Source organism: Falco naumanni, chromosome 2, assembly GCF_017639655.2.
Source record: "Falco naumanni isolate bFalNau1 chromosome 2, bFalNau1.pat, whole genome shotgun sequence".
Taxonomy (NCBI): Eukaryota; Metazoa; Chordata; class Aves; order Falconiformes; family Falconidae; genus Falco; species Falco naumanni.
This window is the reverse complement of record NC_054055.1, coordinates 5434695-5450845: the sequence shown is the minus strand read 5'-3', so window position 1 is coordinate 5450845 and position 16151 is coordinate 5434695. Positions and strand designations below refer to the sequence as shown.

The following is a 16151-nucleotide window of genomic DNA, read 5'->3' as shown; positions in this document are numbered from 1 at the left end:
AAATTTCTGTAGTACCCTTGGATTTTATAACAATATCCCATCTAATGTGATGGTCAACAAGGGTATTTGAATTAATGATATTAAACTCGAAAGAAAGGAGGTAGGTGTATTTGAGGAGGTCAGACTGCAGTTCTGTCTGTCTGGGATCTCCCTCTGCTGGAGGTTGAAAATGAAGGATGAGTGCATTCCATTCTGATTTTTGTTGGTACAATTATATTTTTTTTTTAATTGTTTGAGTGACTTTTACAATGACATTGAACCAAATCCATAGCAAGATTTACGACCTTGAATTTATAATTACAGCACAAAGACAACTGTCTTTCTGTTGTTTGAAGCACAGAAACATCCTGAATTAATTCAGTTTTAGGGTTCTTGATCATCGTTTGTCTCCCTGCTGTGTGTTTTTCTTTAATTTTGTCCCTGGCTTGTTGTACTTTGAAGAAATGGATACAGAGCAGCAACTGTTTCTTGTTGACTGTATTCAGCCAGATATTATCCCTTTGTTTGTAAGTCAAATTCCTGATGCTGCCTTATTCCCGATAGAAACAATGTTTAGTGGGACAGTTTTTGCTGTTCTTCTGGTTCAGTAATTGAAAGATTTACAGGGCATGAAAATTAATTGGCAGTGCTACTTCTGGGTCAATGTTTTGGGAATGATATTTTAATTATAGCAGCAATCAAGAAATGCAAACAACTAAGTTTACTCAAAGCAGAAAAAACAGTGGTGAAAACTTAAACCTATAGTTATACTTTCTTATGTGTTTGGTTTGTTTTTTTCCCTCCCTGTAGCTGCAGCTTCATGAAAGAGGACTAAAATTACAGCAGGCTATTTACAGTCAGGTAAAACCTTGTATTGATTTGTGTTTATTTTGTACTTGTTTGCGATCTTGCTTTTTGGATTCTGTGGCAGTGTGCTTTGAGAGGAGGAGGGCACTGTGCAGAGGTGAAGTGTTTTGCACTTAAGTTGCCTACAGTCCTTACTGTTCTGTGGCAGTGGAAATGAAAATCCATTTTGCATCTGTTTTGCTGAAATGCACTAGAGCGTATGCTTTGATATATGTTGTTTATTGGGGGAGATAATCATGGGAAGGGCAAGGCATTCTGTAATTATTATTGTCATCTGGCAACCTCGAAGTCTTAAACCCTTGTTCATTGGAGAGTGCACATGAAGCCTGTATTTGTTACGTGGGTAAGGTTGTGCAACTGAAGCCTGTATCAAATAAGTTCTCTTACAGGTTCATGTTTCGTGCTTGGTACAGGCAGTTCTGGAGTTTTACAGCATGTGCCTGATGGATGAATTTAGGACTAGTCTACCTGATCAGACTTGGAAGTACTAGGGAGTAGAGGGGAAGACACTGTTAATCCTGATTTTTAATCTGTCCTAACCAATACGTGGTATGGATACTAATTGCACTGTGGGAAATGAATAACAGCTCAGGTGTGTATCGGACTGTGAATCTTCTTTCAGGCCTGCAAGCTGTTGGCGGATGATTATGAGCAAGTGCGCAGTGCTGCAGTTCAGCTAATTTGGGTCCTCAGTCAGCTTTACCCTGAAAGGTATGTACTTTATGCAGAGACAGAAGTATTGGCTGAGTAATAATCCTAATCCTGAGAGTTTTGTGCTAGTAAGTCTCAGGAGTAGCTGTTAGACAACTGATGTGTACAAAAGGCTGATACCTGGTAAGAATGCGCTGATCTGGATGAAGTTTTGGTTCGTGGTGTTTGTTGCCCATCTGTAGGAATTCAGCATAGTTGTTTCTTACTTGATGCCATCCCGCATGGCATAAGATCAGCAAACTGATTCATGTTTCTCTGTTAGCATCGTCCCGATTCCTTCTTCTAATGAAGAAATTCGCTTGGTTGATGATGCATTTGGAAAAATTTGTCATATGGTTAGTGATGGTTCCTGGGTTGTTAGAGTACAAGCTGCTAAGTTACTGGTAAGTTGCACTCTTTTCTTCTCTAGCTAAGAGTAGCTCACCTGACGTTACTTTGCTTTTCACATATATTTGAAAAGAAATAGGAGGGTGTTTAAAAACTGCATAGGTGAATTTCTAGCAAAATTCTTACAAGAAAGAAATAAGAGAGGTTGAGGAAACCCAAAAGCTACTCAGCTGAACTATGCAGTGATTCCTTCCTTGAGAGTGGAGGGTTGAGTATCCAAGAGAAAAACAAGTACTTGCCATAAGTCCCTCCCCTGACTTCTCCAGCACAGGACATGTAAACCAACTGAACTCAAGAAAGACCATAATAACTTTAGTGGAAAAACAAGATGTTCTGACTGTCTTAAGTAAACTTAGGATTCTGACATACAGTAGTGTCAAGCATTGTATAAAGCTATTAGAGTGAGTGGAGGAGACTGGATGCTGTGTTGGGATAAGTGAGGCAATTATATGGTGTAATTTAGAATAATTCTGTTTCTTCCTTTTGATTTATTTTTTTTCTTCTGTGTTCTTTAGGGTTCTATGCAACAAGTTAGCTCTCATTTCTTAGAGCAGACCCTTGACAAGAAGCTCATGTCAGATCTGAGGGTATGTAAGTGTTTGGATTTGGTTTTACTGTGTAATGTGCTAAAATTGGACAACAGGTATGTTAATGTTGAGTTTGCCTCAGGGCTGCTGAGAGTTAATTGATGATGACAGGTTTTCTTTTAGATTAAAGCCAATGAAGCAATAGCTAGTTTTAGATTTCATTAGCTGAGCATGTAATAAACAGCTCTAGGCTATTCAGGTTTCACAGATGAGAGGTGAATGTTTCTGGTATTCGACAATCTTTTGGCTAAAATCTTTTATATATAGTGTGCAGAAAGATTGTATCCTAGTTTTAGGAGCAAGCTTTTGGAAACCCTGCAAGATTCAACCAGTAGACCTAGACATTTCACGTGACATGAGTAGCCAAAGGCTGGGACTTCCGAGTCCTACAAGTAGAGCTTTTCAGTAAAATTTCTTCTTTAAGCAACTTGCTCGAGGTATTATGTTCAGTTTTTCTCTCTACAAAAGAATGATGAAGCTAGAGCTGCTAGTTTTTGTGGGCTTCTTTGTAAAGGCTGTTAAAGACAGTTTTGCACAATTTGCTTTACAGTGTGGGAGAGGAAAGGAGATGGACTAGCGAGCGTGCTGAATGAATATCGCATTTTACACGCTGCTGAACTCTGTATAGTATTGATAGTTGTTAAAGTATTTAATTGCAGTTTAACAAGTTGAATTGCAAATTGATTACATCTGGTTTTGCAGATCAGCTACTGGATGCTTAACTAGATGGGCCTTTGCTCTGACCTTTTTTAGCTGTTCTTACAATGGATGTCTGAGAATGTTAGTTACAATACATGGGTTATTATCCTTTCCCAACATCAAAAGTACAGAGTGACTGGCAATTAGAAATATTCAGAGAAAAGAAGGTACTATTTGCTTTTCTTAGCATTTGCAGGTATCTGTCAATGTCTAAGCCTCTAGCTATACATCTATTTTCAAATCCAGTAAAGCTGTTTAATATTTTGCTTGGTCATCTTTAAAGTTTACCATGATTTGTAACTGAAAAACTTGTTTGGACAGAGGAAGCGCACTGCGCATGAACGAGCCAAAGAACTCTACAGCTCTGGGGAGTTTTCAAGTGGCAGAAAGTGGGGAGATGATGCTCCCAAAGAAGAAATTGATACAGGTGCTGTAAACTTGATTGAATCAGGAGCTTGTGGGGCTTTTGTTCATGGCCTGGAAGATGAGATGTATGGTAAGTGTTAACTTATTATGGAATGACTATGGAATTAAGGAGGACATGTGTGCTGGCTAGTAAGCATTGGTTTTTTGCTCTTTTTTTCTGGTCAAAATACATCACTTGGCTATTGTGTTTGGGTTTTTTAAGGAATCATGGACTTCAGGGTGGTGGGGTTCTCTTCCATTGTGATCCTTGATATAGTGGTTGTTTCAAAGATGCATCAGCACTGCACAGATTTTTGAAATTGAGTAGCCAAAACCAAATAGCTTCCTATAAGCAGGAAGTTTAAGTAAAATATCTGTTAAGAAGTGGGCGCTTATGCGGAAACCCACTGGGATTATATTCTTATTGGCTTAAATTTAATAGTTGTGTGTGGCCCTAAATTGGGAATGTTAGTTGGTGTTCTTTGAAATTGGTGTTTTCCTTGCAGGAACAAAACCCATAGACTCATAGAGCCATTTATGTTGGAAAAACCTTTAAGATCATGAAGTTCAACTGTTAACCCAGCACTACCAAGACCACCACTAAACCATGTCCCTAAATGCCACATCTAGACATCTTTTAAATACCTCCAGGGATGGAGACTCCACCACTTCTCTGGGCAGCCTGTTCCAGTGCTGGACAGCCCTTTTAGTGAAGAAATTTTTTGTAATACCCAATGTAAACCTCCCCTGGTGCAACTTGAGGCAGTTTCCTCTCTTCCTATCACTTCTTCCTTGGGAGAAGAGACTGACCCCCGACGCCCCTCCTTGCTACAGCCTCCTTCCAGGCAGTTGTAGGAAGTGATAAGGTCCCCCTGATCCCCCTTTACTCTGGGCTGAGCCCCCCCAGCTCCCCCCCCCCCCCCCCCGAGCTGTGCCGCAGCCCCTTCCCCAGCCCCTGCCCGGCTCTGGACACGCTCCAGCCCCTCCGGGTCTGTCTGGGGGTGAGGGGCCCAACGCTGAGCCCAGGGCTCGAGGGGCGGCCGCACCAGGGCCCAGCACAGGGGGACGGGCACTGCCTGGCCCTGCTGGCCACGCTGCTGCTGACACCGGCCAGGGCGCTGCTGGCCGCCGTGGCCACCTGGGCACACGGGGGGCTCATGCCCAGCCGGCTGCCGACCAGCCCCCCCAGGCCCTTCCCCGCCGGGCAGTTCCCAGCCCCCTGCCCCCAGCCCGCAGCGCTGTGGGGGGCTGGTGTGACCCACGGGCAGGGCCCGGCACTCAGCCCCGTTGGGCCTCATACAACTGGCCTCGGCCCCTCGGCCCGGCCTGCCCAGACCCCCTGCAGAGCCCCCTGCCCCCCAGCAGGTCACACTGCCCCCAGCTCGTGTCCTCTGCAAACCCACTGGGGGTGCGCTCCAGCCCCTCGTCCAGGTCATTTATAAACAGAACCGGCTCCAACACTGAGCTCTATAAATCAAAAGTTATAGAACTTGTTTAAAACTTGGCACTGTAAGGAACCTGTGCCCATGGAGTCTGATAACCATTCTTTTTGTATCCATAGCAGCTTCCATCCTAACAATAGTTAGAACTAGTGGAGATAGACCCACATATTTTTCCAAATACTTCAGAATCCAACAGCTGCAACAAACATAAGTTTTCTTTTTCCAATCCAAATTTGTTCATAGCCATTTTTTTCTCATTTGTTGTGAGCCAGTGATAGGTTTCAGGTTAAATAGTTGTTGCTCTTCTCGGGGACTGGCTTCCCTAACGAATTAATAGCCAGCTTTCATTTTGCAAGGGGCTAAACAGGCTAGGCTCCTTTCAGTCGCTGCTGCTTAAAAGCTTTCCTCTTGTCTGGTTAGAATGCATTATTCTTGAAGATTGGTGACTGAATCTGTATGTTTTCAAGTACTTAAATTTCAGATGAGGTCTTGTTTACATGTTTAGCAATCTTATTAATAGTTCTTCTCCTTTAATGGAAATACCTGCATTTTGAGGTCACAGGTACCTGTTCCATAGTGCTGTTGTATTGGTCTCTTGTGGTCTTCTTATGATGGACTTGGACAGTGTAGTCTCTTTCCAACAGATTTTGTCTGATCTGTCCTTTTAAAGAGGATGAATTATGAGTGTCAGTCTGGAACACAGACGTCCTTGAGCTCCTCGGACTGGCTGTAGCACTGACTGTGCTGACAGCCTCAGGAGAGTCTGTGTGCTACCCTTCCCAGCCTGTTTCCTGTGGGTAAAGTGAAGATTTCTATTTCTTAAGGCTATTGAGAACGGCTGGTATTTGCATAGAACTGTGAAAATGCCGAGCTCTGAATGTTATTCCTGAATTTGCTTTTAATGTTACTGGAAGGACAAGGCTAAACTGGAAAGTAGAAAACCACCATAACAAAAATATTGCTGTGTATGTATTGCGTTGTAGAAGTTGGTTTATTGTTCCGTGACTCCTGCAAATAAAAGCATGTTTTCTTAATAGCTAAACTTTCCCTAAAGCTTGGAAATGCACCTTTTTTTTTCATTGCCTGAAAATTTTTAGGTCCATCAACCTGTGAAATGCATTTCTAGTTTCTCATGCCGTAGGTCTTACTGCAGTGTGGTGCTGTGGGGGAATGTCGATAAAATGGACAGATGTGGAATATACACAGATCATTGAATAAAGTAGATCTCTCCCTCCACTGCAACATTTTTAAATACTGCTGAGCTCTCTTCTTCCTTACCTGCAGCGCTGCTTCATTTCTTGAATTCCATGTTGTAACTTAAATCTGAATTAGTGCGTTGGCTTATGAAAGCAATATTGGCAAAATGTGTTTCTTCTCTAATACCTTGGTCTTAACAACCGTGGAGACTCATAGTTGTGACAAAAGCTTCATTACTGAATAAGCAGGAGTCTTGCTGTGTTTGCAGTTTTCTACTTAATCAGAATCATCAGGAGTTGAGTACGTTCTTTAAGAACAATAGGCCTAAAAGCTACACATGAGTTTAAATGTTTTCAAGATGAGCTAATTTGAATGAAAACTAGAAGTATGTTTAAAACAATAAGGTTTGCAAGACACCAGATTAATTCTCGTTTTTATGATGCCAGCACATAAACGTTATGGCAGCTAGCAAGGATGGGTCTAGGGAAGAGAATCTCATCTTCACTTAAGCTTGTTATATCTGGGTATTCTTCAAATTCCTGCAATGTTTTACCATATAAATACACTCTTTTTGATGCTTTTTTGCTTAAGTTCTGAATCATTTTAATAATTAGGTGGCACTTTTTTCCTTTCTTTTGACGAACCCAAAGCCACGAAGCACAAAAATTTCTTTCTGTTTACTGCCAAAATGCTGATACTCTAGGGCTTTTCAGCTATTCATAAAGTGCTACATAGCAAGTTAAAAATGCAGTGAGTGCTCCAAGCAATTAAAATGTCATGAAGAATAAAACAAGCAGAGTTTAATTATCTAAATTAGTTTGCTTAAGATACTGTGGTTAATGCTACACTTGCAAAATGCACTGAAATACATATTATTTATTGGTGGGTAGGAGATGTGGTTTTTACCTACAAGTCCCTCTTGCAGACGCTTACAACAGCAGCGCTTGCAGTATTAGAGGTGAGGCTTTTGATTTGAAGACTTGCCTGTGAAAAGTTCCCCAGTGGTATGGGTCTCTGCTTAGTCTCCATCATCCTCGGGTTTTACTTAGCATCTCCTGTCCTTAGCCCAGTCTTTGAATGATATAAGACCTGGCCGTTGGGCCATATGTCCTTTTAAACAGCACTTACAATTAATTCCCTCCCTGTCTTTTAACAGAGGTTCGGATTGCTGCGGTTGAAGCCCTCTGTATGTTGGCTCAGTCCTCTCCTTCTTTTGCGGAGAAATGCCTGGATTTTTTGGTTGACATGTTTAATGATGAAATCGAGGAAGTGAGATTGCAGTCAATACACACAATGAGAAAAATTTCCAACAATATCACACTGCGGGAAGACCAGCTGGATACTGTATTAGCTGTCTTGGAGGTAAGAAATTCTTGAGGAGGGAAAAAAATCATGTTCCTGCTTTCTTTGGGGTGCTTAATGATATAATGCCGATCAGACCCTTCCTCTGAGTTGAAACTGCCCACCTTCTTGATGGTTGTTTTTGTCTTCTTTGAACATCCCCAGAGGCTGCTAAAGGTCTAGTAGCTCGTAACCTCCAGGACAACAGCATACTTTTGAAATAGATGAATTTCAGATCAAACTCTAGCCTTTGTCACTGTGCCGCTGCCTTATGTGTTCCCTTCTGTCCTGTTTTGTGGTTCAGCACTCTGCACCACTTCATGTTGAATACAGCTTCAGGTTTTTTCTGTTTCCTTTGTTCAGCTGCTTTGGCTACACCCTTGCTCACTGAGCAGAGTCAGGGCGCAGGCCTGAGATCTCTCCTGACTGTTCAGAGAGTTTGTTGGCATGCTCTGCTGTGTAATTTTGGGGTTTCCCAACCAGCATCTTCCCAGTCTGTGCTCAGCCAGGATCCAGGGGACTGCATGAGTCAGCTGCTGTTCCTGATTGATGGAGTTGATCTGGGAAAGGGAAGAGATTTTGGCCGTGTGAACAGTGCTGTGCCAAACAGCTTCCCCTCAGACCTGATTTATTTGCTGAGCTATAGCCCCTGAGGCTTGGGGGTTTTTTGACAAATTTCTGGTTCTTTTGGGTAGTCCCCCAGCCTCAGGCGGTGCTGCAAATCTGCTGGTTTTGTCTTTTCACCTGCTGTTTGCTTGATGCAGGGCAACAGGGGCTTCTTTCAGTTGTGCCTCTGGAAGAAGCAAACTAACCAACCTATTTTATCAGTCTGTAACAAATGCTGTGGAATATGATCTGAGTTTGCATATTCAGCAATGGGTTTTAGGTGCCTCACATTTTTACGTAGTTGATTTATACTCGTTCAAGCGGGGGGCTTGTGCATCAAAGTGTAAGAATGACCTAGTTAGACTGGGGTTCTGTCTTATGCTTCTGTGTTGGCTTATGTATGATAGATCATACAGGTATTTTGGTTTACATTATCGTAATTATTACCAGGTATTAGTATAGCTAAAGTCTGAGAATTAGTAACTTCTTAATGGGTTTGTCTGATTCTGAAAGGTGCTTGCTTGCTTTCTGTAAAATTCATTTTCCAGTAACAAAATAAAGGATATGGAAAAATAGCATTAACCTTGGTCCCTAAATTTGTTCCGAGAGTGTAAATATGGAACAGTTGGGTGATGGGGTAGCTTCTGTTTCCACCTTGCTGCTTTGACTTTATCTGAGTAACTATACAGCTACTCCTTGCTTCTCTGACCAGGCTTTGGATTCTGCTTTCCTTGTTGTCCTTGATCTCAGTTTCTGTTGAGTTGGGCTCCTCTCTGTCCCTTTGTAGTCTTCTGCCTTGCTTGTCTCTGCACTGCCCTTCCAGTGGTCTGTGCAACTCACCTGAAGTATTTTATGTCTGTGGTCATTTCATTTCAGTCCTTAGAGTATGTCTTCTCTGTTGGTCGTAGTCTGCCTTCCACCACCAAAATAAGGAACAGCTGAGCAGCCCAGCTGTGCTTTCCTCCTTTGATCATTTGTGTGTTGACCGTCATCTAAAAGCCTTTACAAGAGGACTTTTTCTTTCTTCTTTTGTGTAAGACAGCGATGAATGAGCTGTTGATACTTAGCAAATTATAATAAAATGAAAAAAAAATCCACCATTGAAACACATTCAGTTCTTGTATCCTATCAAATTTTCACATTCTGTCCAACAGTCCCACACAAATGCTGATAGCCAGGAAGTATAATGCATTGATATGGAATGACAAGGTGGTTTTTGGCAGATGGAATGTAATTAATTAAGCTGGAGTTCAGCCACAGCGCTTCCAAAAATATTGCTTGGAGGTTGCATAAACTCCTCTGTAGAACGTCACCTTGGCCTAAAAAATAAAATGGGTGCAATGTGACTTTAAAAGTGATGCATTAGGGATCCCATACGATCATAAAAAAGTTTGTGACTGAACTTCTGATTCAGTTTTGGCTTTTTTATTGTCCATCTGTAAACTTGTAGTTAGGTCAAGTTCCTTTCTCCTATAGATGATCACTGTTAATCTGGTCCATCCAGCCACTGACATGTCCTCAACGCTTATGCTAAACCCTCTGGAGGCTGGTGACTGGGTTAAGGGCTTGTGGAATTGAGCTTCATGTGTTGAGTGATAAAAGGCTTCTCCAAAGATGATAAAACAATCTTCGGTGACTGTTTTGCTGAATTACCCAGTGCCTACCTTTTCTGTTACTGCCTGTCCCTAAAGGGAACGACATCACCCAAACCAAACGGTGATTCTTGCTCTGCTTGAGCAGGTCAGCAGTAAAGCAGTTCCCATTCGTTCCAGAAAATGAAGCATATGGGTGGATGAGACCAGCAGGAGACCCTGCAGCAGTTGCCTGGTCTGTCACTTCATCTGTGCTTAGCTGTGGTAACTAGAAATGTGCTGTTTTTCAAATGCCTATGGTACTAATTTAGCCAAGGAGCAGGAACTGCTATCTTTAAAGTAAATGCGTATGCAGGCACATCTTTTCTCTCAGCACTCCAAGGTGTCTGTATTGGTTTTTTGTTTGGTTTTTCTTTTAGGATTCTTCAAGGGACATTCGGGAAGCACTTCATGAACTGTTGTGTTGCACCAATGTCTCAACTAAGGAAGGCATCCATCTTGCACTGGTGGAGCTGCTGAAAAACCTGACTAAGTATCCCACAGACAGAGAATCCATCTGGAAGTGAGTATGTTCAGTGTCCTTGTGTGTCTACTTATTTTCCTATTTCTGGTAACTGAGGTGTTAGGCAAACTGAGCTAGCTAAGGAGGTAAGAGGTATTGCAGGTGTACAATCCTGTTACTCTGTAAGTATTTGGAATAGTGGCTGTACTAAGCATTGTACATATTCATGACTGAGGTGGAAACTCTGTGTTGTTCTTGCATGTTGATGCTTGTACTGGGAATCCCAGAACTGGTGACCACTACTGGAAATAGCCTCTGTTACAAGCCCTCCAAGCATTCCCAGAAAAGATGAATTCAAACTTCAGTTTAAAACCTCATCTCTTCTATGCAGCTAATGTTTTGTGCTTACTTGACACTGCATTAAATAGTAATATTTACCAGCAGCTGATTATACCGGTTTTGACAAGTGGATTGACTATGTGGCATTGTGCTGTTGGAGAGACTTTTTCTGTCTGAGCAAAAATAATGAACGTTTGTGTGTGGGTTTTCTGTTTGTTTAGTGGAAGCAGCAAAGGAAGTGATGCTCCAGCGCACCTGGTTTGAGATGGAATTCTTGGGTATCATTGGAAATGTTTTAGTCTGTTTTGTCTTCCAGTGTACTCGTACATTGTTTTGGGGGGTTTTGGGTTTTGTTACTTAGGTGGGGGTTTACCTCCTCACTCCTTTATTTCTGAACTAAAAAATACGCTCACTTGTTAGCGTTTACTATAAAAGCTTTTCTTGGGTTGTGTAGTTCCATGTGTTAAGTGTTTCTTGAACAGTTTAAATAAACAAATGTTTATTTCTGCTTGCTTTTTCAAGCTGTCCTCTCAGTTGTCTTGGATCCTATCAAATGTTAATGCAAATACTCAGCCATGAAGGGTCAGTAGTCTTGGACAGCAGGTTTTTGATGCTGACCAGTCCCTCAAAGTGCTGCTGCAGCATAAAGTGACAGTGCTTTAAAATGTTGCGTTTTGCAATGTGTTTGTTTACTAAGAAACAAGAAACACTTCAATCTGTATATTTTCAGGTGCTTGAAGTTCTTGGGAAGCAGGCATCCCACTTTGGTGCTTCCATTAGTCCCAGAGCTGCTGAGCACACATCCCTTCTTTGACACTCCAGAACCAGACATGGATGATCCAGCCTGTATCTTTTTCATGAAGCCAGTTGATTGTTTTGATTTTAATAGATTTTACTCATATTTTCCTGATGCTTACATTTGTTAAACCATTTCAAACTGTAGCAGACAATCTTGTAGCTATTTCTGAATCCCTTTGCCACTTAATTTTATTACTCGGCAAGTGATGGAATACCTGTTATCTGGAACCATCTTCATAAATACCAATGTGGTATAATTGGCCTCTTTTTTTAATGCTGTGATGAATAATCTATTTATCAAGCAATTTGTCAGGATTTGGGCTTTGCAGATGAGTCCTTTGATGTGAAAACATTTGTCTAGTTTGCACTAATTTTGAAGATGGTTTAACTTTTAAATAAGAAGAGTGGTTTTCCTTGTCTGTTTTCTTTTTAGGTAAAACTTCTGCTATCCTCACTGTTGTGCAGTGTATAGAACAGTGCCATCTCTTAGTACAGCAGTGGCTGAATCCCCATAATGCTATAAACTTACCATCTTTTCTGAAACAATTCAAAATCAGAAATCCTTTTATTAACGTTAGCTCTTCTGGTGCTTTAGAATACAAACTATTATTGTTACACCATTATTCTTGACAATAGGAGATGCCTTGGAAATGTGAAATACCATTTTTCCATTGTTCATTCTCCTTGCTTCCCTTTTGAGCCATTGCAGAATATAATGCTGCTTCTGATGCATGCTGAGACATGTTAGACTGGAATAACTCTTCCTCTGTCAAGCTACTCCATATTTCTCTCACTAGTCACAGGCCGTGAGATAGAAATTCTATACAGATTAAATAAATACCTTGTGAGAATTGAACAGGGCTAGAATCAGGTGGAGAGAAAGGTTAATCCATAATCAGATGGTTGTGTAATTGAGTAAATTTGTCCTATGAGCTGAGAATTGAAGGAACACTGCGGAGGTGAGAAAGCTGTTATTTAGCTCAAGGCACTTTCCTGCCTTGAACCATTCTTGAACCAAAGAATATTATTTTAGAAAATGATCTGGAGGCAACTTGCCACCCAATTTTACAGAGGTGTATTATGTGAAGATACTAAGTTTCTGGGAGCCAGAAACTGCAAAGCAGACCTGAAAGGTATGTTTCCAATGTAAACTGTTAATTGAAAACATCGTTTTGTTTGATTCAGAGCACTTAGGAAATTTGAATCAGGATAGTTGAATAGCTTCAGCTGAAAATTTGGAAAGGGTTTTGGGTAAAGAGGAGAAATTGGTTTGTCAAGAGGGAACCTTTATGCTTGGCAGTTGATGGATGCCAAAGATTTTTCAGAAGGTGAGAAATGTGGGTTCAGTCCCTTCTGTGGCTGAACCTGCTTCATCCCTGTGCAGGCAAGTCCCCAGATGATCATAAGCTTTGCACTGGATTCCTTTCACGCTCTCTTGTTAGAGATCCTGTGCTTGGGGTCAGCCCTGTTACACGTGAGTGCCCCAGTCTTTGGGCTAACTGCCTTTGGCTGCCCTCTGTATTTCTCTGGCTCTCAGACTGTGAATGTGTTTTTTCTATACCAGAATCATCTTCCTGTGTTTGATTCTTTGGTTTAAGTCTGTATTAAGGGGAGGGATGTCTTTCAGGGCATCACAGAAAATGCAGCAATTTTCAAAGACTCAGAGGTGTTTATTTTAGAGGGTGTTTGGGTACCAAACCGGTAAGCACAGTACTGGTAAGCTTCGAGGAAGAGTGAAACTCCACCTAATGAGCATGTTCTGCATTTATGATTCCTGGCTCCTATCCTTTGTGTTGCCTCTGAGCCATCCCATGTTGGCAGTAATATCCATCCTCCAATATGGCCCATCTTGAAATGTTTGTGCTTTGTACTTGCTTTTCATCTGCTCAGACAGCCACCTCTTTGGGTTTTGCTTGGCATTCTCCAGCTGTAAAGAACTTGCTGGACAGATCTCAAGCGAAGAAAGGGTTGTTGAGTTGTTGTTTTAACTTTCCATCCCCAAGGAGCTCTTCTGCTGTTGCTTATTTTTCTTTAACAATCCATTTCAATAGACATTGCTGTTCTGGTTCTGATTTTTAATGCTGCTAAAAGTTGCCCAACAATGCCTGCCCTGTTCTCTGATCATACGTTCAGACATTACGCCTATCTTCGGGACAGTCTCTCTCATCTGGTCCCTCCGTTAAGAGTAAGTTGAACCACTTTGGTTGGCACTTCACTACTGTTATGAATATTGCTGGTCTCTTTCTATGTCTGTCTGTGTGTAACACTTGCATTCTAAAAGTTTTTTCTTCCAAGCACCACGCAAATGAATATTGAAACGTACGTTAAGTAAGGAGAGCCAGATACTAAATTGTTACCATATGGATTTGGTAATATTTTGGGGTGAGTAATAATGTTATTGCTCTCAAGTGAGACTAGCTGGTTAGGGCAGGATTCCTGGGACCTTTCTGTAGCTCTGACTATGTGGGGAAGGGGAGCTTAGCCTGTGAAGATCTTCCAACATTTGACTTGTGTCCTATCTAAACGGTTTGCTTGCACGTGAGATGTGTTCCCTGCTGCTTTGAAGCATGTTTTTCCTGTGTGGAAGCACAGGCGGGACTGAAGTTGGTTGTACATCTTACTACAGCTCATAAAATGAATTGCAGTTTGTGTGGTCTTGGACTTCACTTGACTTTGCAGTGTCATAGTTAATAGAGGAGGAAGATGTTTCGCTCAAAGGGGTGTTGGAATTTGACCTGAAGATCTGTAGCTGCAAGTGGATTACAAACTGGGGAGTATTAACTAACAAAGATGCAGGCTTGAAAGCCTTGATATAAATTTTGAATTTGAGAAATTAATTGGAGCTCTCAGTTGGTAGTTGTTAAATAATGTGGCAGCATTTTGCAGCGTTGTTACTTATGTTAGACTTTTCTCCTTTTTTTTTTTCCCCTTTTTTTTGTTTGTTTTGTTTTGTTTGCATGTCTGTCTTCTTGCTTAGTTGCCAGGTAGAAAGCTGGTGTCCTCCCCTGTCTCTCCCAGTATTACACCACATGAAGATCCTTCCCAGCAGTTCTTGCATCAGAGCCTGGAGAGGGTTTACAGCCTTCAGCACCTCGACCCACAGGGCATACAGGAGCTGCTGGAATTTACCATCCGGTAAGGCTGCAAGCTGACCTCTTCATGGGAAGATTGGTTAGGGTGCCCAATGTCTTTGAAGTGGGTACTTTGCTTCTGAATTTTAGTGTTGTACTTTGCCATTGAATACTTAGTTTGAGCCACCTTCTAGAAAGCATTGTGATAAACCAACATTGTTTAACATAAAACTGATGGTGTCAGGTCTGGCTGTGCCCCACTAAATAATCAGCGTGCGTTCTGGGGGGCACCCCTTCAGAGCACAGTACGGGTCAGGTAAGGGTGCTCTTCCTGGGCCGTTTGCTTATTGTAAATACTCTGTTGTTATGGTTTATTGTTCTTGGTTTGCTGTCCCTGTAGGAGGCCCTCACTTTGATCATATTACTTGTAATACCATGTGCACAAGGTTTTTTGGATATTTTTTTTTGGGGGGAGGCAGAGAGGTTGTCCCCTTTGCTCTTCCGTTTTCCAGGTCCTATGGCCTTTAATTCAACAGGAGAGGACCCCCTTCTGATGCTTTATTGGGTGTTTATTGCCTGTTTTATTTGGCATTCTTGCATCAGTTTGAAAATCAGATGGATTTTCCTGGAAGAAACAGTATTGTTGAGTGTTGCTGTCTGCTGTTGTGTAGATAAACGTGTATGGGTATGGTTTCTGAATGTGGGTTTTATGCCACCTCTTCCATTTCATCTCTAGGCTGATTTCTACAAACAAAGCTCTTGAAAAGGATCTTTTCAGTGCGATTCCTCTGCTCAGAAAGAGGAAAAGAGCCTTATTTTGGGAGTTAGAATAACAAGCTAAAATGCTTTGTTTGGAATATAGAATTCCAAAAAGCTTTATTCTTTTTCTTCTTCCCAAAATAGCTGCCTTTTCTGTATGTAGCTCTGAATCGCTTTTACACCCACCTGCAGTGGAGAATAAACAGTGTGCTCCTCACTGCAAACCCAGCTGTGAAAACTATATGGTTTGTCTTCAGCTGTTTTGAAGCTACTACATGCAGTCTAAACCATGGTCTCACAGCATTTAATGCACTAAATGCGTGAAACAGGTAATCTCTTGGCAGAGCATCCAGAATCTTAAAGGTATAATGAAGGTCTGGAAACCTTGCAGGCCATGAATGTTTTCGATTTGGAGTGCAGGAATAGTGTTGGAGATGGCTGGGTGTGTAACTGATATGCAGTAAAGCACAATAGTGCTTTGGAGTTGGTGGAAATTATTGGCTGGGCTTTTTTCCCGTTGGGATCACCACCCAGGAGCCATACTAAAGCAGCTGTTGTTTTCCACCCTTAAGAGAAGGGAGGATTTAATGCAAACCCCAAAGTATTAAAGGTTATTTTGCAGAGGACAAGGGTTTCCTGCGCCAACAATTTGGTTGCTGAGAGGAAAGGGGTAGAAGCAGCTCGCTGCAATGGAGTCTGGTGGGACATAACTCCCTCCTCCTTTGTCATTACTGTCATCAGGGGGAGTAACACAGACCTTGTGGAGCTGGTGTCTGCTTGGGGCTTAAATTTCTAACCGTGCTGAAGACTGACGCTCATCCCCCAGGCTCTGTGGTTGAAACTGTAAGACAGGCTTTTTAGCAAATCAG

The 16151-nt window shown here is 41.8% G+C and overlaps 1 protein-coding gene across 4 annotated transcripts in view; it reads left to right on the top strand.

Moving 5' to 3' along the window:
- The window catches only part of INTS4 (integrator complex subunit 4), a 39405-nt gene that overhangs the window by 7302 nt on the left and 15952 nt on the right, over positions 1 to 16151 (top strand). For all 4 annotated transcript variants that reach the window (XM_040583476.1, XM_040583475.1, XM_040583473.1 and 1 more), the window contains exons 6-15: positions 790 to 840; positions 1469 to 1557; positions 1820 to 1940; positions 2460 to 2531; positions 3552 to 3726; positions 7431 to 7636; positions 10233 to 10375; positions 11385 to 11500; positions 13504 to 13637; positions 14430 to 14587. In XM_040583476.1, the coding sequence (XP_040439410.1) occupies positions 790 to 840; positions 1469 to 1557; positions 1820 to 1940; positions 2460 to 2531; positions 3552 to 3726; positions 7431 to 7636; positions 10233 to 10375; positions 11385 to 11500; positions 13504 to 13637; positions 14430 to 14587 (1265 nt within the window). The remainder of the gene's footprint in view (positions 1 to 789; positions 841 to 1468; positions 1558 to 1819; positions 1941 to 2459; positions 2532 to 3551; positions 3727 to 7430; positions 7637 to 10232; positions 10376 to 11384; positions 11501 to 13503; positions 13638 to 14429; positions 14588 to 16151) is intronic.